Source organism: Fistularia commersonii, chromosome 19 (assembly GCF_037954325.1).
Source record: "Fistularia commersonii isolate RoL2024-O1a breed Wild chromosome 19, RoL_Fcom_v1.0, whole genome shotgun sequence".
Lineage (NCBI taxonomy): Eukaryota > Metazoa > Chordata > Actinopteri > Syngnathiformes > Fistulariidae > Fistularia > Fistularia commersonii.
The window spans coordinates 6,755,214-6,775,953 of record NC_141302.1 but is presented as its reverse complement, the minus strand read 5'-3'; the positions used below and the strand labels follow the sequence as shown (position 1 = coordinate 6,775,953).

The 20,740-nt window shown below is 40.0% G+C and overlaps 1 protein-coding gene across 1 annotated transcript in view; it reads left to right on the top strand.

The window, feature by feature from the left end:
• Positions 1-19,956, top strand: part of rgs12a (regulator of G protein signaling 12a) — a 40,062-nt gene extending 20,106 nt beyond the window's left edge. The window contains exons 4-18 of the mRNA XM_086165379.1: positions 984-1,005; positions 3,311-3,480; positions 4,970-5,062; positions 5,553-5,696; positions 6,268-6,450; positions 6,948-7,098; positions 7,674-7,771; positions 8,028-8,219; positions 8,735-8,808; positions 8,898-9,024; positions 9,445-9,541; positions 9,711-9,769; positions 10,550-10,661; positions 10,876-11,433; positions 18,102-19,956. Of these exons, the coding sequence (XP_086021505.1) occupies positions 984-1,005; positions 3,311-3,480; positions 4,970-5,062; positions 5,553-5,696; positions 6,268-6,450; positions 6,948-7,098; positions 7,674-7,771; positions 8,028-8,219; positions 8,735-8,808; positions 8,898-9,024; positions 9,445-9,541; positions 9,711-9,769; positions 10,550-10,661; positions 10,876-11,433; positions 18,102-18,376 (2,355 nt within the window). The 3' untranslated portion in view covers positions 18,377-19,956. The remainder of the gene's footprint in view (positions 1-983; positions 1,006-3,310; positions 3,481-4,969; positions 5,063-5,552; positions 5,697-6,267; positions 6,451-6,947; positions 7,099-7,673; positions 7,772-8,027; positions 8,220-8,734; positions 8,809-8,897; positions 9,025-9,444; positions 9,542-9,710; positions 9,770-10,549; positions 10,662-10,875; positions 11,434-18,101) is intronic.
• Positions 19,957-20,740: the final 784 nt, after the last annotated feature.

The following is a 20,740-nucleotide window of genomic DNA, read 5'->3' as shown; positions in this document are numbered from 1 at the left end:
TTTCAGAGTTCCACAATATATTTATACATATTTTTATGCTTGTGTGTACGCTTTGTATTTGTGTAGGAATGGCTATAACTCTTAAATTCAGTTTCATCAAATTACACTAGTACAAACAGTCCTGTTTCTGTTCAAACAAAACACCAGGCTGGCAAAGACTCCCTTGTTTAGACGAATTATCATCCCTAAATATTCACACTTTGAAGTGGCAGCTCCTCCGGTTCTTTGATTTTCTAGTGTTCTTGGACCAAGCTCTAAGATGTGCCTCTTATTCCCTCCCCTGCATTTCCATATATTTGCTACAACAGCTTTACTGTTTGGGTTTTAAATCCCCCCTTACTAAAATGACGTTAATAGGCTTTGCAGAGGCTTAATACTTATGCAGTGTTTTAAGATTTAAGTAAATATTTGTTGATCCATCAGGCAATCAGACACATGAGGTGTTTTTATAGTACATTATCATCTGGCTATATTTGCATGCAATTTTGGAAAGTTATCAGTGAGAACTGCCTGTACCTGCTACTGGTCTTTGTGCTGTTTCCTTTCGTTTAGGGACATCTACACTCACATAACAGCTTAATGCCCAAATTAGCAAGAGAAAGGAGCAGCGTTATGGCCAGTGATGGCCTCGCTGCCATGATGAGCTCTGATCTTTGTGGCTGTAGTTTTCAGGAATGCACAGTTTGAGTGTTTGAGGATAAAATAAAACAAGGGGCGGGTCCTGGTATGGAGGTGTGAACAGCTGTGTGTGGTAGAGGTCAGGGGTCCACCCTCTTACCATTTAATGTGGAGCTTGTGCAAAAACAAGACCCAGCCCCTTTCCAATAGCACACACTTTGTCAAACTGCAAAGACACACACCTCAGAGCAACTGGTGGGATGCCTTGAGATACACCGCTATCTGCACACTCACCAGTTCCCTTTCACAGCTCATGAGGTCATGAGGGCAGCCTCTCACTCATGTCTCTCTTTGTTCTCTTTCAGTCTGCTGCTTCTTCAGATGGCGGTGAGTACCAGTCTTAATTTCAACTCTAATGGAGCGGTTTTCTCCAAAAATACAGCATCAACACAGTAGCATGGCAGAAGAAGACATTTAAAACCAAATGAAAGAGTTATTACAGAATGCCAATTCTATAAATAAGCTTTTCTGTAATTATCCACTTTGACATGAGAAAAGTTTTGAGTTTGACCCACTTGTAGTGTTTTGTCCAGTATTCTAATTTATAAGCGTCTGCATTTCCTTCAAATTCCGCTCCATCATCAAACCAGAACTTTGTAGTCTCATAATAAAACGGTCTGGTAAAAAAGGCTTTTAATGAGGCTGATACATTCTCTGTGTGCAGCATGCCTCATTAACAAAGGATGTTTGTTGAGTGTTTTGCTACAGTTAGACCTGAGCGTATGCTGTCTGGTGAGGACTTTAAATAACATTTTCTTAAAGGGTAGCCACAACTTCGAGTACTCTGGTTAATTTGGTTGTTCATGGTGGTCGGTCTAGAAATCTCTGAGCACCATACAAAATTGTCCCTATACCTTATACTAAGAAGTGACAATACACACCATTTTATTATTTTTAAGAGAGGATTAGATGCATCAACTTATTCATTTTGCACATTTTTTCTTAAAACTATGGTATACAAAGGTTTTGGCACATATTTTAAGTGGCTTGGAAGTCTTTGAATTAGTTCTTTTTAAAATGGAGGCTTAAACTGTAAACTGCATACAATTAATCATTCAGTCTTAAAAATGAAACCACCAATTTTATCAACAATTTCAATTTAATTTATTCCCTCTTCACTTCAATTTAATCTCAAAAACTTTTGCCATTTTGAACTTATTATTTTCTTATAATTACTATGTATGTGTGTAAATAATGAAAATGTATTAGAATACTTTGCCCAAGATATCTCAAAACATCAGTGATTCTAACCCTTTGAAGCCATGGAATAATAAAAATAAAAGGTGCTTCACTTGTGTTTGCGGATGGTGGTGGCAGAAACTCCCCACAAGTTAGCAATTGTTATTGATAAACATTGAGTTTAATGTTTATCAAGAGTTTTAATCATTGTTAAAAAGGATATGTAGGTTTCCCATGGAATGTATGATATCTTTTGCATTGTGTTTTTGCTTCTTTTTCTTGATTTTCTTTTAATACTTAGTCTTGAGTGAAAATATAGTGTCTTAAATGTATGTAATAGGTAATTCTGTGGGTTTCAAAGGTCATGCTGAGGCCACATTAATCATAATCTGATGGGCTTCAGTGAAAGAACGTTGTTGATGTTCAGAATTATTTACAACACTTTCATATCACAACATTGTTCCCGTACAACTACTGGTTAACCCAGCTCGTTGGTTTAGGCTTACTAGCAAGATAAAAGTTTACCAGCACTCACAACTTACTAGACCCGGTGGATTTTTCTACTCTCTTTAGCTGACAGGTGTTAACATTGGTTGCCTATAACAACAAGTTAACAATCCAAAGAATGACAATAGTTATATTTCCGTAACATGTCCTGCTGTGCTTTTGTTTTGCTTTCACTGTGCACACTGCTCGCATGGTCTACAGCTCCCAAGTGGCCATCTGCCGCTATGTTAGCAGGTACTGTCCAGTGTGAAGACCAACTCAGTCTGTGTGTTAAGGAAAAAAATGAATGCGAGAACCCCCTTTCCCCCCTCAAAATAGTTCTCTTTGTAGTCAGTTGTGTTTTAATGTCCTCCCCAATTCCCAAGACTTTGCTTAGCAGTCTTATCCATTTTCTAGTCCATTTCTGTTTCTGTATTATCATTGCATCAGATAGATTTGAGATGATGTCTTCAGTCTGTTAAATCCAGTGGGATTAAAACTTGTGTGACAGTACAGACAGTTTTCCCGTTCCCCTCTTTTCCTCGATCCCTTGGAACTGTTGGAGAACACGGGTAGAAAGTGTTTAGGTAAACTTCACACCAGATTCAGTCTGAATGAATCCACCTTAATAAGTTCTGTTGCTTAATGTTCCCAGCTTTTATGTTTTTACAATTTTTGAAAATTCTAGTTGGAAGCACCAGTGTAGTTCCACTTTAACAGATGTCTGAAGATAATTTATTGTGAAGATGCTGTTTTTAATGAATTATATGACAAAAGAAAATTTGTAGAATCATAAATACGCAAAATTGCATTATGTTTGTGTGAAAAAGCCAATCTCATAAAATTGCTAAAGTTCAGAGAAGCTATAAAATTATGAAAAGATGGAAAGATAAGTAAGGGCTTTAACATTGCCAGAGGCTCGAAATGTACTTTTAACATTAACATTTTTTAACCTCTGCTCATGCAGATTACAGTGGAGTCCAGTTGCAGGGATGCTGCAGCCACAGCAGCCTGAACAGTAACGGCAGTCTTCCAGGAGCCGGCAGCCTTCGAGGGCTTCCAGAGCAGCGAGTGGCAAGCTGGGCCGGTTGCTTCGAGCGGCTCCTCCAAGATCCGGTGGGCGTACGTTACTTCTCGGTAAGTGGAATTTAGAAAATGACCTTACAAAAATGATTTTCTGAGAACAAACAACAGACAAAAGTAGCGAGAAAGTACTTTTGCGATTGTCCCTGGAACTGAACAGTCCTGGTTCAAGTCCCAGCTCCTCCTCGTGGGTCAAAGTGTGGCACTGATCAACAGCAGCCAACTGCTCATGGTTCATCCATAACGGATTAAATGCAGCGAAGGAATTTCCCCCTGGGAGGTTTTTAAATTATATAAAATTAATATTGTATTATTATTTTTTTATTCTACTGTTCCCTTGCAAACAAGGAATATTTTCATGTCTCTGGAGATCTGTGGAGGTTCTTAGTTTTCCAGGTTATGGTCGTATCCAAATTTCTTTGAGGCAACGGGACTTGAATTTGGCAACTTGAGGCAACTGAACTGAACTCGAAATTGAATTTCAAGTCTAGTTGCCTCGAAGAAGTTTTGAATATAATTGCCAAGTAAAATCACGATTGCTGTATTGCTCTTGGGATAATTCTTTGATAGTTAAATGCATATGGTAATTTCACTATTTTGTTTAGAAAAATCACTTGATGGTGCTTAAAAATCTTGGTAAAATGCCACGAGACAATTGTAAATTCATCTAGAAAAAATTATCAATATATTAACAAAAAAATACCCTTAACCCCCCGCCCCCTAAAAAAATCCTTAAGATCATTAACAAATTTATTAAACTTTTATTTTAAACTGTCAAATAATTTATTTCGAAGTCAGCACAGTCACACCTCTTTGACCATGCTGGGGTCAAACTTTTAATTTGTATTGTGAATCTGATGTAATGTCACATTATTACATAGGTTGAGATAAAAGTTCATATTCTTTTCATATCAACTGTTGATTCTGATTTGTGATTCCGATTCCTATCTATCATAGATTTAAGGGGATTGTGAGTTTGCTATTGTGAAAACTCCTTTGAAGTGTAATTGAATTAATTCAGTGTTGTCCATGTATTTTGTTCATGTCATATATTTCTCAATGAAACCTCGTGGGGAATAAGACAAATAGTCTTGTTTAATATTTCGCTTAAACCCCAACTCATCATATTCAAATTGATTTTATCAGCTTTTATATTCACTTATTGACCTTTATTTATTTTTACAAACATTAACCACAAATAAATGCCACTTCAGAAGTATGACTAAATACCTGATTCTTATGAGTGCAAAATTCTCCTCTATTGTACCATGTTGGCACATCCCACATAAAAGATGTGCCTTTTAGCCCACAACACCTTCAGAAGGTACACATTAAGTTCTGGCTCCCACAACCGCCTCTCTCCTCACCTTCCACTCTGCTCAGAGTTGTACTCGCCCACACTCTCCTGCACCTACTCACACACACACATTTTGTTTGCAACATTAAACTTAATGCTTTATTTTCCTTTATCAGCGACGGATTCTGAACAACAGCGCTTGGGAAAAATCCTTCCATTTAGAAACTCTTACCTGTGTTTCTGCAGGAATTTCTCAAGAAAGAATTCAGTGAGGAGAATATCTTGTTCTGGCAGGCCTGTGAATACTTCAGTCATGTCCCAGCAGCTGATAAAAAGCAGGTAAGTCCAGAGTATGCAGCAACACATGAAGTCACAGTGTTCGGTCTGTATGCTGTGCTTCATTGTGAATTAGCCTGATCATGGCTTTCCAAGTACAAGGACCCACTGAAGGTATTCTGATCTTACAATTTGCCAATGAATTATAATCTTGTCAAACTAGTTACTTATGTTCCCGAAATGGATTTGTTTGACCTCTGAGTTGAAGTGGTCATTTTACCCTTTTCACAGAACTGAGTTTAAGCATGTTACTAAACTTGGTGATGGGGACATTATGGAGAGACCAGGCCAGGCCAGAGTCTGTAGTCATGTTACCAGCTGTGGGAGGTTGTCCATTAAGATAAATGCTAAGCATGATTGTGACACTAATACAGTGTCTGGCAACAAGTTCTGTCAAAAGTAGCTCACAGTTTTGAATTGAGCTTCCTCTGCAGTGTCTGCGGGTCATGAAGTCATTTTAACCACCAAAGTTTTGATCTATCTTGTCTCGCAGCTGTCCCAGAGAGCTGGTGAGATATACAACACCTTCCTGTCCAGCAAGGCCACCATGCCAGTCAACATTGACAGCCAGGCTCAGCTCGCGGACGACGTCCTCACCTCCCCGAGGCCTGACATGTTCAAAACGCAGCAACTACAGGTATCAAGAGAATAACTTATAAAGAACACAGCTTGATATTTCTTGACTTTGATTAATTGATTATTTTCAGCTTTAAAATTGTAATAACATATGTAGATCAGAAAATGATTAGCGGGTTGGGTTCCCTGTGCACCCTGGGGTTTTTTCTTGTCCAGCCTATAGTCATTTTGCCGAGCATATTGGGTTCTTTTGGTGGCCATCTGGGTTTGTTTACAGAAGGGCTCTGAGGCTTTACCAGAGATATAAACACAAACTGGCATACACCCATGGAGAATCTAGCGCATAGAGTACACAGAGACACACAGACATGCATTTAGATATCTGTATGTTTTCAACTCACTTGTTAGTGTTTCAAAACGTTATGACACCTGTCATAACATCAGCTGTAGCCACATATTAGCTACAGTAATTTTTTATTTCCTGTTTTATGCTCTTCATTTTCCCTTCTTTCACTCCCTTGTTCATGCCCTTGTGCGCGTGTCTGCACATCTGATCTCACTTCTGCATTTATTCGTCTTTTCCTTGCTTTCACCAATGTGGTTTACTCACAAAGGATCCTCCTCATTCACAGATCTTCAATCTGATGAAGTTTGACAGCTATTCACGATTCCTCAAGTCATCCCTCTACCAGGAATGTATGCGTGCCGAAGTGGATGGCCTACCTTTGCCAGACCCCTACCAGATCCCCTGTAGCCCTGCACCGTCCAAACACAGTGCAAGCTCAGACCGCTCCACCCTTTCCACTCCAAAAAAGGTGGTTTGGTTTTCAATGCGATGACAATGTTAATTTTTTGTTCAGTCCAGTGATTTTGCAGGCTGATCATCAGTTTGGATCAAATATAGTTTAACTGCACTCATATGATATGATTTTGTTTGACCTAAAAACATTTTTAAACAAATTGAATTCATTTGAAATGGTTAAGTATTGTTTTTCCTTTTTCCTTTCAAAATCACAGGAAATGCCATAGTTAAATTGGTAATTTTTTTTACTTAAAAAACAGCCAGAAATCAACAAAAATAAAATACCCCAGATTCAGAGAGTAAAAACGGATTGAAAATCACCCACAGGATTAATCGAGCATTAAAAAATAAACAGCCGGTAAATTATTTTGATATCAGTTTCGGAAATAGATACCTTGAATTTGTCAAAAATATTGAGAGTAATAATTTAGAAAAAGAGATTGTTTGAATCTGTTTTAATTCATGACCATCTCACCCTTGATTCTGATTTTATTATTTTTTTAAATACAGGAGGCCAGAAAACAAAGAACAGGGAGGTCACTCAATGAAGACAGCCGAGATGAAAGTGCTGACAAAAAACGTGGGATCTTTTTCTCATGGTCTCGCAATCGGAGCTTTGGGAAGGGTCCGAAGAAGAAGGAAATTGGGGACATAAACATCGGTGAGTGACTCTGTCATTCAGTTTTCTTTGACAAACTATGGTTATATGTATTTTGGGCTCAAAGTTCCCCAATCATTTATAGATGAAGTCAAAATCAACAAAATCTTAAACTGTCTTTGAACGAGACACCGAACTATTTCCCCAGCTGAGTAACGTTCCTCCATTTAAACTTTTCCCGGAATAGTGTTTAGATCGACTTGATTAGTGCTGTATTTCAGCGGGGTCAGTTTTTGTCACGTTTATTCGTCGCGATTGCTCTTGATTATCGTGTTTGCCGATAATCTGTTGAACATCAGGAATCACAACAACGCTGTGGATATTATAATTGCAAGTCAGAAAAAAAGTAGCTGCACAACCATTTTAACCCAATTTCTGTTCCTTTCTTGGCCCTCAGGCATGATATTTTTATATAAAACAATTTTTTTCCTGTCAAACTGTGGTGGCCAAATATGATCACATGTGAGAGAAGTTGAAATCGACCCATTTCTTTGCTTCAACGCATTTAACATGTCACGTCAGTGATTGTTTTGCTGATATTTGAGACATCTCCTTTGGCTGATTGTTGTCTACTGCAGACTACTGGGGCAGTAATGGGCGGAGGGAGTCCCAGGGCTCCTTGTCATCCGGTACCAGTCTGGAGATGGCCACTTCCTGCTCAGCTGGCAAGATCGAGGTAAGATTCCTCTGGACAGGTCACCATGGCAACACAGCCCACTCTCTAGTGAAATCTTCACAACAGACCTGGGTTATTTAATTTTTTCATTTGTCAGCCCACTCCTTTTTTTTTTTTTTTTTTTTTTTTTTTGGTGGATGCATTAAATGAATTAGAGGGTGAATAAATCGGCTATAATAAGACCACAATTCAGTCTGTCATTCTTGAGGAAATCATCACTCTCGATACAATCACCGTCTCATCTTGTCACCTTTAGTCTGATAATCGTCACTCTGTTGGAGTTTGGGAACGCTCTCCAAAACAATGCAGCGTGTTGCTGCCCGATGGCTCATGCTCCTCCATCACCCTTCGGCCCGGTGCCTCAATTAGGGAAGTGCTCCAAGTTCTCTGTCACAATATTGGCGTCAACATTGCGGCTGTGGATCTCTTCCTGGTGGGAGGGGAGAAGGTGAGTGAGCCGCATGCTGAGAGCAAAACTGCCAAACAAAACCTGTAGCATTTATCTTCCGGGAGGGAGACCTGGGCTGCAAACACCTCTTAATGGGATTTAGTAATGCTCTATTTTGTAACATATTGCCTATATGCTTAATTTAGGGTTTGGGCTGGGCAGTATGTAGAAATATTAATATTATAGTATTCATAAGGCCGTGAGAGATCAATCACAGCATTACATGTTTTATATTTTGAATATTCAATCTATATATTCATTAATTTAGACAAATTTTCTGCTTATTTCTAAAGGTGGCAAACGGATGTAGTCAGTAGGTCGGTTCAGCCGTGGCATGTAATTTTTTTTTTTTTTACTTAACTAGCAATGACCTGTCAAAAATATAAAATAAAATAAATAAATATAGTGAAGTGGATTTGAAATGATGGATCACAATTTTTGAAAGAAATAACAAATCCATAATGCCAAAAAGGCTTTTTTTGTTAATAATAAATTAAATGTTCTTTTTCTCCAAGCCTCTTGTGTTGGACCAAGACTGCATGACCCTAAGCTCACGAGACTTGAGACTAGAGAAGAGGACCTTGTTTAGGTGTGGATCAAATCCTGGTTGCTTCTACTGACATGACATCTTTACTTTAAATACCCTGACATTGAGTGTTGCTTCCACTCTGCTCATAGATTGGACCTGGTACCGATTAACCGCTCCGTGGGGCTCAAAGCCAAACCGACAAAACCAGTCACTGAGGTCTTGCGTCCTGTGGTGGCCAAATATGGCCTTCACCTCAGTGATCTCGTGGCCAAAATAGTAAGTTTCCCCACACGGCTACAATGCCTTAATCTTTTCGAAACTCCTGTGTGTCCTGAGACACCACATGCAGTATTTGACAGTGCCACAGGGTGGAGTATCATGGTTAGGGGAGGGAAGTAACCGCATCCTTTTTCATCTCCACATGGCGGTTAGCACTCTGACTCAAAGCTGGCCTCTGAAGATGGAGCAGCAGGGCTATAATTAAGAATGACGACACCGTTCAAACATGCTTACTCCTTCCCCAAAACCCTCGCCAGATGATTTATTTTGGTCCTGTGGGTTTCCAGCAATATATCTCCATAATGCAGTAGACTGGGGAGCTAAAGATGACTTTATAAATTAAGTAAATGGCCATGAACTTAAATTTCATATGGCGTATGTTTTAAAAAAAAAAAACTCATCTTGTTTTTTTTTAAGAGCGGTGAAGCTGAGCCTTTGGATTTGGGTGCCCCTATATCAAGTCTGGATGGCTTGCGGGTGGTGTTGGAGCGAGCAGATCCAACATCAGCAAAAGGTACAGTCAGGTTACACAGAAAAACAGTACTCTGTGTTTAAAGTTGTTATTATTAAAGAATATGAATTACATGATCTTGAGAAGATTTCGACACTTTTGAACAAGAAACAAAAAATCCATAGAAATGAAAGCAGTGTACGTCCGTTGATATCTTGTCTGTCTATTACAGATAAAGCCAAGTCATCCTCCCTCAAGAGCCACCCTCCAACTCGGAGTCTCTCTGCAACAGTGAGTACCAAACTAAATGTCCAGAGAGGGTGTTTTGTCCTTTTTCTACTGCTGCGCTGCTTCTGCTATATTTTCAACATCATTTAATCATGGCTTCGGCTGGGCAATATTTATATATGAATTATGGCCTTGCTTTTATATCATTTTTAGGGGGAGGGATTTTGTTTAGTGTCGATTGGAGTTCCATGTCATTTCCCTGTCTCCATCTAGATTTTTTTCTAACACTTTCTGCAAAAAATAGCCAATATTCAAAAAATCAATGGTTTCAAATTTACTGTGCAGACAGATGCATATGTGCTCAGTGTCTTGCTTGACTTTGCATGACTCAGCTGATCAGGTTTTAATAAAAATATTAAAAAAAGAATGGTTTAAAAAAGTTTATTTCTTCTTTTTTTCTATATTGCCCAGTTGCAATTGTGCCCAAGAATAATCTTCATTAACCTCTAACCCTCGCCGGTCCTGCCTCTGGTATCTAACTTTTTTCATGCTAACACTGCCACGGCTGACCTCCCCATTCACCTTTCCTCCATGCAAACACTCATGAATCGTGTAGGTTGATCATTTTTAAATCGTGGAAAACTTGGTAAAGATGCTGAACCAGCAAGTGGACAAGCCGGCGAGGGTGGTGTGGCGGGTGGGGGGAGGTGTCAGCAAATCTGGACACGTTTCTCAAGTAGGGTGCCTGGCAGCTCGTGCTTAGCCTCATCCACCCGTCCCTCCAATCCCCCAAAAAATTCCTCCATCCCGTAACAGAGTGCATTGTCATTGTTGCATCTGCAGGGAGATGAGAGGTCAACACCAAAGGACTTTTCATTGAGAGCAAGCGGACCAGACTCAGCACTCCCAGTGGAAAAGAGAAAACAGAAAAAGATTAATATAGATGAAGCTGAAGGTAAATCCCCCTTTCCTTCTTTACCACCCCCCCCCTTTGTTTTTCAACGCTGGTTAAACTCAGCTCTGCTTCGCCTGCTGACTAAACTGAAATCTTTGGCAGCTTTGGAGGGTATTTCAACTATCAGCAGCATGCTAAACCCAACTAATCATTTTCTCCCTGCTCACCTTTGTGGACATTTCAAGTCAGGAAAATTGTTTGATTTGTTTTCCAGAATTCTTTGAACTGCTTAGCCGCGCGCAGAGCGCCCGGGCCAACGACCAGCGTGGACTACTGAGCAAAGAAGACTTGGTGCTTCCTGACTTCTTGCGTCTGGCTCCTTCCACTTCCTCTTGCTCTGTGTCCTCCGACCTTGCCTGCTCCACTCCTGACTCGCTGAGACAGAGCAGAGAGAACGGCGTCTCCCCCCGGGGATCCCTCACCTCCGGACTGCGCTCAGAGAGCCTGGACTCCTCCCTTAGCTCCAGTGCCAACGGACACTCCGGGGCCAGACGGTGCTTGCTGCCCCCCCCTCGTCACATGCCTTTTGGCTCCCACTTGTCCCCGATCGCTCGGTCCTCAGAAAACCGCTCGAGCCTCCGCACAGTGGAAGAGGATGCCCATACTGACCTGACTCTAGTGGGCGAGGGAGACATCAATAGCCCCAACAGCACCCTACTCCCCCCATCTCCATCCCCGATTCCGTCTTTCGAGGGCAGCCTGTGCGAAGCCAACTTCACCCCACCTCCACCCTGCCCAGATTCTCAAGACATAGATGGAAAGTCCACTTCAGGTATTTCCACAATGTCGTAAACCAGTGCTGTGTGTGTTTGCGTGTGTGTAGTATGTGCATGTGTGTGCTCTCCAGTGGTCTGAACCCGGCCACTTCCAACATTAAACCCCCTCTACACTGACTCTGATGCACTTTAATTGATATGGACTCTATCTCAGTATGCTAATCATTTTACCAGATTTTTTTTTTATTAAACATAGTAAGGATATGTGTGATTGTTATTAATTACACTGAAATCAACGTGTAAATAATGATGTGTATATTTTGCTGAGTGGGTAACCTTTGATAGCCCTTTCCACGTTACATATTGTTCAGTTGGCAATATGACTGGGATTTACTTGTTCCAGTCGGGCATTCAAAAATGATTTTGTCCTAAGGTTGCATTACGATGCAAACCTAACTGATTCCAGACTATAAACTGAGACTAGGAAATATATCGTTCTATATTAAATATTGTCCGGTTGTCGTATATTGATATGAATTTTATTTGAAATATAAAAAACTATATGTGATACCTATTTTAGCTTGATCCATGTGGATATTGATCACTGTCAACTTTTTTGGATTTTTTTAAACTAATGTAACCACTTTTTCCCCTGGTAAAAATATATTTCTATTTAGAATAAAGGAAAAATGCCACATCGCTACAAAGTCATCTATAAAAAGTATTAAAAATCAAATAAAATGTCAGCTAGAAATGACTGATTGTAAATTTTCACCAAAATTAAAAATAAATAAATATATATATATATATATATATATATATATATATATATATATATATATATATATATATATATATATATATATATATATATATATATATATATATATATATATATATATTACAAGACTACATTAAATTTGGCAATGTCTTACTCATAAATGAAATTATATTATGAAAATTTCTCCAAAAAATAGAAGGAAAAAAAGAGCCTTTTAAGTTGAGTTGAATACAACCATCCCTTAATATAATCGCCTTAGATTCAATTAAACCATGTGAGTTGTGTATCTGGCGTGTGATTTTCCATACCTAAGCACGTGATACGGAGATGTTGAAAAGGGGCTTTCGAATATGATATTCATTTAAATCCAGCTTTCCCTGCTATACACGCAGATCCGTCACTGAAAGATTAGCAGTTAGCGCATTAAAAAGAATATCGCTTCAAATCAGGCAAATTAGAATTGCTGTTGGACCGGCGATGCTGTATCCCTTTATGTCCAATATTTTAAGTGCAATTCAAGAATGTCAATGTCAAAAAGCAATTCTCCTCAGACAACTCATTAAACGTTGTCGGCTCCTGTTGTAGCGATTTGAGCGATGGTGAAACTAATCAGTCATCGGAGGACAAGTGCTCCTCAGCTCTTGTGACATTGCTGAATTACCTGTCGTTCTTTATCTCGGTCATTCCCTCCCTCTAAAGATGCCTGTTGTAGATAATCACTGCCAATAAACTCTGTACTTGTGATTGAGTCGATCTAATAAATGTTAGAGCCTGAAATCACTCGTCTGTCTTCTTACACGTTTGTGAATCCCCCGCCTCCCCCATATTCTCTCCCTCCACCTCAGCATGCACTCTCCCTTGGGTCTGTCTCATTTCTCCTCGTAGCTTCCTCTCCCATCAGCTCCAACTCTTTTGTGTACTTTCTGTGTGACTGCTTGCGTGCTCGTTTTCAGGGTGTTTTTTTCGGTGTCTTTTGGTGCTTGGCATTGTTCTGTGCGAAACTGTTGTGTAGCATTAAGCCGGTTGGGTCTACCTGCTTGGTTTGCCCCGTTTGCCCTGGGGTCACTACTTTGGTTTGTGGAGCATTTAGCGTGGAACTTGGGATCTTTTGCTAAACTCAGTTTCTTGCTTTCGTATTTACGTGGGGTGTGTGATCATCACCTGCTGCTGTTGGATTTCATCGTCTATTTTACCTTGTTTGACATTATACAGAAGCAGTCAAGTGGTACATTGTTTTTTTTTTTTTTCTGGTGACAGTTTCTTCTGTGGTACTGTGACATTTTGAAAGGTAATAACTAAAAACTTTCTGCGCAGTCGTGTTCTGACATGCAGTTAGAAACAGCATGTCTGAACTTGAAAGGAAATCCCGTGGAGTCGTTTTTGAGACTGAAATAATCCGAAATAGAAGATAATCATGCTTTTCCAGCAACAAGGCCTATTCTTTGAATGAGTGTCTCGCACTTCAAAGCGTTTAAATGAAGGGCCGCGAGCATGTCCGCTGTGACCTTAATGTGTGGTAAGGTGATCCTGTATGTGCAAAGGATGATGACAACGAATCCAATCCTTTCAGCTTCTCTACAGGCTCCCTCTTTTCTGGTTGCTAAGTGCATCAGCCAGAATCTTCCCTCTACCGGGCGCCATGGTAACCCTATCCACGGGTTGACTGAGCTACACACAGAAACTGTCACTACCAGTTTTCATCTATCTCCCTGCCTCTTGCTCCCACACTGTGAAATTTAAACAATTCAATGATCTGATACTGACATTTGAAATGCTGTGTTTTTGGTTGCTGTTCCAGGAAGTCCAAGCAGTCATTCAACAATGTAGCATTGACCCTTTCACCCATGTTTAAGTGACTTTATATTAAAGCTGCTACTTTTGGAATAATTTGGGAAGTCACACCTACAGATATGATATTGTGTTCAAAAGACCAGTGTACACCTAATGCAGCATATTTGACTCGTAGACTAAACTATTGAACTTTACTTGCCTTTGCTGTCAGCATACTTAGATCTAAGTTTTTGGACTTACTGCTCTCTCCTCGACTGGCGCCATCTGCTGTTTTCAGAAACACATGCCTGTCGGTAGGGCAGGTAATACTGGAATAGCATGTCCTCATTGGTCGGCTCAAAGAATACCATGTTCTTTATTCATCTGCTGATTTTAGAGATTGGTAAATTTGCAAATGCAAATGTGTAAATTTGCATTTACATTTTATTGCAAGCAGGAAAAAGGTTGAAGTCTGAAGGAGCAAGAAAAAAAGGATTTATGTAAGGAATTGTGTCATTCTGCATACTATTTTAGGAGGTACCTATCCGGCATGTGATATATCCAATAATTCACACATTTGAAATCTACATGAAATCATTACATAATTTCATGCAGAAATATTCTGTAAAATAATCTCCACACTTACAATCAAAGAGAACAATCTTAGAATATAGATGAATATTTTCAATCAAATCAAAACAGCTAAACTGCTCATGTAATTTACTGAGACACTCACTCATCTTCTATTATTTCAGGGTTCAGTCACCCCACATTGAGAAAGACAAATCTAGTTCTGTACTCACGTCTTGAGATTTATTTGATGTTTATTTTCTCCTCTCTGGACACATCAGGATTAAATAAGCCAGTGTCAATTAAACCGGAGGACTTCAATCGGGGCTTCAGCTTTTGTAATTTCCAACATAAAGACCTCTGCGCTTATTGCTTCTTAGTATCTGGCAAGTGTTGCACGCTTGCCCAGTGGTTTGGGTAGAGGCTTGCCCTTGTACCCACTAGGGGGTGACAGCACATAGCCTAACTCCATCCGCTAATGGCTTAGGGTTGTGCAGTGCCATCAGTGAGGCTGGCCTCTTCAATTTAATAATTGTGTTACGTCAAAACAATGTCACTCCAGTTCACTCCGAGATTATCTTTCTTCCTGCTGAATCTGTGAAAAGATCTGGCCCATAAGGAACAGATTAAAAGATTCCATGAGGTAAATGAGACATCAAACATATAACCCGGGCATTGTCCAAAATGGATTGGACAGTGTGCAATCCAAGCCCATATGGTTCACTGTCGTCCTTGTTTCGCTCCAGTTTCTACCCGCGTTATTGTCCATTTGCCAGTTAAGGATGATTCGCTGCAGATCGCTGCGATTCAAAAGCATCACAGAGGAGGACGGCTGTTCCCGGCCCGCTCCTAGATCTCCAGTTCAGACATGTGAGCGCAGAGATGGCAACCTATTATTGCTATCATGTGGGAGACCATGATAAAGAAGCTGTTTATTATGACAGCTTGATTTGTCGACGCAGATGCAGTTTATATTGATTCAGCCCGATCCCTTAGATGTTTTTTTTTTGTTAGTAATTGCTTTCACATGCATTTTCAAAATTAATTTTTTGGAAACTTTTTTTTGAAGTATTTCCTCTTCAATTTATGTCCTTTCAGAGATCAAACTGTTGCAAAGCCTGGAGGTAATACATTCAAGGCTGTTTAAAGATAAGCAAATCTTTATCCAATTTGATCTCAGTCCAGTTTCATCCACTGATGATGGAGGTTTAAACAGAGGTGGTTTATCATCTGTTAGTCTTAACAAAAGCCTTCTAGTTAGTAGAATGATTTAATTTAATTTTCAGGCCGTGAAACATGACAAGCTAATGTTTCCGCATAAGTAATGCACAGTTAAAATGCACACTTTCCAGAGGGTCAACAGTGTCTGGCTACGAACAGAAATAACAGGGAGTCTGAGGTCTGCCGACTGCAGTACGCAACAATTTGGGAGACGGAGAGATGAAATGAACTAAAGGCCAAATCTGACAGTGACTTTTTTACTACCATTGATCTTATTTTGTTATCACATTATATAATCAAAATACATTTGATTAAGAAAAATGTGGACTTGACCTTAAAATTCCATTTTCATGTCCATATTCTTGGTGTGTGTATGTATACACACACACACACACACGCACACATATATATAGATGTATATCTACATGTATGTGTGTGTGTGTATTTACATACATACATGAGGAAATCAGCTATGCACCAGTGTTTTTTATTTGTCATCAGATCGCACCTCTTTAAATGCATACCAGCGTCAATACATCACATCCTGCTAAAAGCCCTTTCACATCACCCCATGGGTATACAGTACAACCAACTACGACAACTTTTCTGAGTCATTTTAGATCACGACCTCACGTCCTAACACCCACGCCTCAGCGCTGCATCCTTAAACTAAGTTGTCAGAAAAAGCGTCAGCACCGTGTGGGATTCGCCTCGGTGACTTGACTTGTATTGTTTCCTTGGCTTCTCAGGGCGTCTGTGTAAAGTCAGCTGGTGAAACTCACAGGTTTGTTTACATCTGCAAGGGACCGCTCTGAGTCACAGCGAGCGGTGTGAGGAGAGTTTCGAACTTAAATGCTGATTTTGAGTCACTCAGGCCTCTGTGTTTAGATTTTGGGTGGCCGCCGGGTTCACATGAACAGTGGAGAGTTCATCACTTATCATTACAGTGATGGTACCAGGCTGGAAACTCCAGTTTTAGCCCCTACAAACATTTTTCAAGTGACCCCATGCCATGACATAAACCCCACGAGTTTAGTTTTTATGAATATGAGCTCACAGGATCCCTCTGAGGTCGTGCAGCCTCAGATGGCATTTTGCGATAAAAGGAGACGCATGTGAGCAGAGGTTTAAGGGTCGTTTATTGCATTTCTTCTCCGCTAGATTCCTTCTCTCAATATTTGGCAAGTTTGAGTGGAAAGGGTTGTGTTGTTAAGCTTGTCCCAGCAACAGCTGTACAGATTGCGCAACATCACAATGATGGTTTACGTAGCCGCCTTAAACTGTCTTCTCCAATGATCATTAAAGTGCATGTATGACTGCTCCTGCAGTGGCTCCAACAGATGATATCTCAGTTGTAAAGAGTACAGCCTATGTTTTTTTTCCAAATTAAATCTTATTCTGTTTTTAACATAGCTTTGTTTTTTTTTACCGGTGCAATTTACCCAGTTGTGCCCATAACCCACTTCATCTGAAATATTTATGTTTTATTGGCGGGAGTCACAAATCATTATGATGTTTCTGTGTGATTCACTGAAAACCAATCACAGAATTCACCTGAGGTTTGAACGACACAGTGATCTATGATAGGATCTGGATTGAGCATCAGCTAAATGCAATATACAAATAAAAACATCTGATGTTCTAGTATATTTTTTATACAGCGTCTAAGCATTCGCCATCATATAATTTCATCCTGCAGCTGTTCTAGATCTCCAACATGTGTCACGGAGTATGACTACATTGGGACAGCTTTGTTTTAGTTTCAGTCTTTCACGGAACATAACAACAACCTCAACATACCGCAGGGTCTAATTGTCGCCTCTGTGAGTATTGTTGCAATGTTTATAGTTGTTTGATTAGGTAAAACAGAAGGATTGACTGGAAATTGTAGACATGGGGACTGAATCTCTTGGACCCAGTTGTGTTGCATCGCTGATATACGCATCGGTAGCATTGATTTGCGCTATTTAAAATTTTTACTAACCCCGACAAAGTGACTCTTGCCTAATTTTGTAGTAGTACTGTCCTTCCCAGAACCCTACCATGTTGTTATCTGGAGTAGAAGTTGGAAGAAGCAGCTGTTTTTAAGTGAAAATACCCAGGGGCTGATTGCTAAGCACCCAGTGGTTTTTAAAATTAGCAATTAGGCAATAAACCAGTGTATGGGTTTTCAAAGCAAAAGTTACCAGTGTTATTACCTGCTGAGTTGAAGGTTATTTTACAGTATATCTGTCTGACTTTCATCTGTTTATAATTTCTTTTTTTCTTATTTCTATGTAATTCTTCCAGGTGCTTCTTATCCTTGAGCCTGGATCAAATCATTAAAAATGAAGAACTTCAGCTTAAGTCTTTTTTTTTTTTTTTCTACTTTCCCACTCACAGAGGAAAGTACGGGCACGAGTTCCGCCGGTAAATCCGCCGAGAGGTCAGACGCTGCACAGGAGGTGATGGACGTGGAGGGTGTCCATCTGGAGGAGGAGCCATTGGAAGCATCCCAGGGAGAGGACTCTGAACTCAGCCTGAGCTTCCAGGGCTACGTCGCAGAGCTACGGCAGTGCCAGAGCAAGATGAGGAACGTCCAGATGCCCCATAACAGCCGCAACCCTCCTGAGGACACGGACTGTAAAACGGACCTTTTCAAGGCCACTGTTGTGTAAAGGGAACCCCCTCCACGCTGTTGCACTTTCAAAGCCTGGGGCGCCGTGGTCCAAAATGCGACATGTCGATGGATGGGCTGCATCAAGGCACCTGTCAATCCCTTCTTCCCAAAAGAAAACAAACAATATATATATATATTGTGATAGACATTATACATTTGTCAAGAATCCTGGTGTCCACTTGTTGATTTTTAGTGCTGGTGGTAATTTTAGCACAGTGGTATTTTTTGTGATAATTTAAGAATCCAAATATGTGCTAGTGAAGGTGAAGTATGAAAGTATGAAGTTAGAAATTTTTTTTTGGGGTACAAGGTTCTTATGAGGGATACTTGATCAGTAGGTTATAAGTTGTAATTCATAGTAAGCTATCGAACATAGCGGCTTAAAAAAAAAAAAGACTTTGGTTGAGATGTTGGGCGAATACACGGACTATTGTTTACTGGCTCGGCCCATTGCTGGATTTTTTTATTTTATTTTACTTTTTTTAAGACAGTGCGGGGGGCGATAGTTTTGCCAGACACTCCATCACGACCGTGCGCCTGGCATGAAGACACCAGTGATCACTGGTATTTGGGTTTCAATGATACGGTTTTGTGAAGGAATCAAGGTTCAGACTTGGGATTTATTTGAAATCAAATCCAACTGAGATCTTGATCAGAGTTTTCTTTCTTGGCAGTTGGGAAATCAAGTCTTTGTTTCTTACAGATTCTGCCTCTGGTTTGTGTTTAAAAAGAAAAAAAAAAATCTTTATGCTTTTCTGTTTTAACGCCAATAACAGGTCCCTCCAGGTAAACTGAGAAACCAAAAGCTGTAACCTGTGTTTAGCAGTATCATTTTTTAATTGACTGATGTTGTAATGCTTTCTTTTCAGCCTCAGGTACAATTATATAACGTAATTGCACTAAATTGTGCACACAGCACATGGTATCACCCCTCTGTGCCAAACAAAGGCTTTTATAAAACCATCATCAGTAATAATAATGAAGTAGTGTTCTCTAATGCACATATGAGTGAAATTGAACCTTGTAAGACCTTTAAAAAGACTTAATATTTAATGTTCAAAGATACACTTCTTTGAGAACATTAGTGAGAAATAATTATTTCCATGATTCAATGTACTTTTCCCCAAAGTGTGAGAAGGCAGAGTTCTCTGTATCGCCATCCAAAGACTAACCGCAGCAAGTGTGTTTCAGGTTTGAAACTGTGTAAGGGAATTCAAAGATGCCAGTTTTTGTCTTTAGGAGTTCCATTTTGCATGAATATTCAGTATGTGCAATATCACCTATATACATGTAATGTTTTTGATTTATGAGCAAAAATGAAAGCCTTCCTCCTCAGTTTTACTCCTAATGTAGTTACTCCAGGGAGGGTCTATGGACCATCTGGTTGGCTGGTTTCAGGACAATAAGAAAGGCAAAATAAACTACGATTCCTTGGTCAGTGAGCTATGTCCTCCCATACATCCTAGAAAATATTTGGTGGATTATCATTGATGGTACCTTTATTGCCTGTATGTCCTGCTTCTGTGGTCTTGAGGTTGCATCAGTGCTGAATTATTAAAAGAACCTTGATCGTTTTAATTTGAGCTCATCCGAACTCTTCTCTTCATCTGAAAATGAATAAAAAACCCTGTGCAATTATTTATTATACGAGGATGGGCAAAAACCTCATCATACCAGCCTCTACGTTAAGAGCCAGTTTTTTTTTCATCACACATCAGTACTGGATTCTTTCCACCTTATCTGTCCAGCTAAATGTGTTTGCCCCGTTAAATTCGTCAATGATTAACAGCAGGAATATCTGAGTGGAACGGCATTCTTCTCAAGAGCGCAGGGCATCACCTGGAGATTGGTTGGGGTGTGCTGTTCCCCCCTCTGGCCTCCTCTTTGTATTTTTAGCCCCGCATCTGGAGGGAGATTATTCCAGCTGGTGAAAATTAGGGGTTACATTGTGGGACCGGGGAGTTTGTCGTGACCTGGCATGTTACTGCTGGAATGCTGACAACACATGGAGTCTGTGTGATTAGCCGGGCTCCTCATTGTTACATTGCCATACTTCAATGATTTTAAAGTTTTTTTTTTCCTCCGACCGCTACGCATCCGGAACAGGTTTTGAAATCAGCGAGGTTCCAGGTGGAGACATGTCGACTCCTTCAACCCTTAATTTATGTAGCCACTGTCTCCAATACTTACCATGTTGGAAATCTTATTTTGAGGGGTGCGCACACCCTATTAGTGATCCACACGGGGGAGAGAGTGAGAGGATTAATGCGTTCAGAAATGCCATCTCACTCTTCTTGGTTTGACTGCATCGGTCAGTCCGACATTTGACTTTGCAGACATGATGGAAACCAGAAGAATTTAA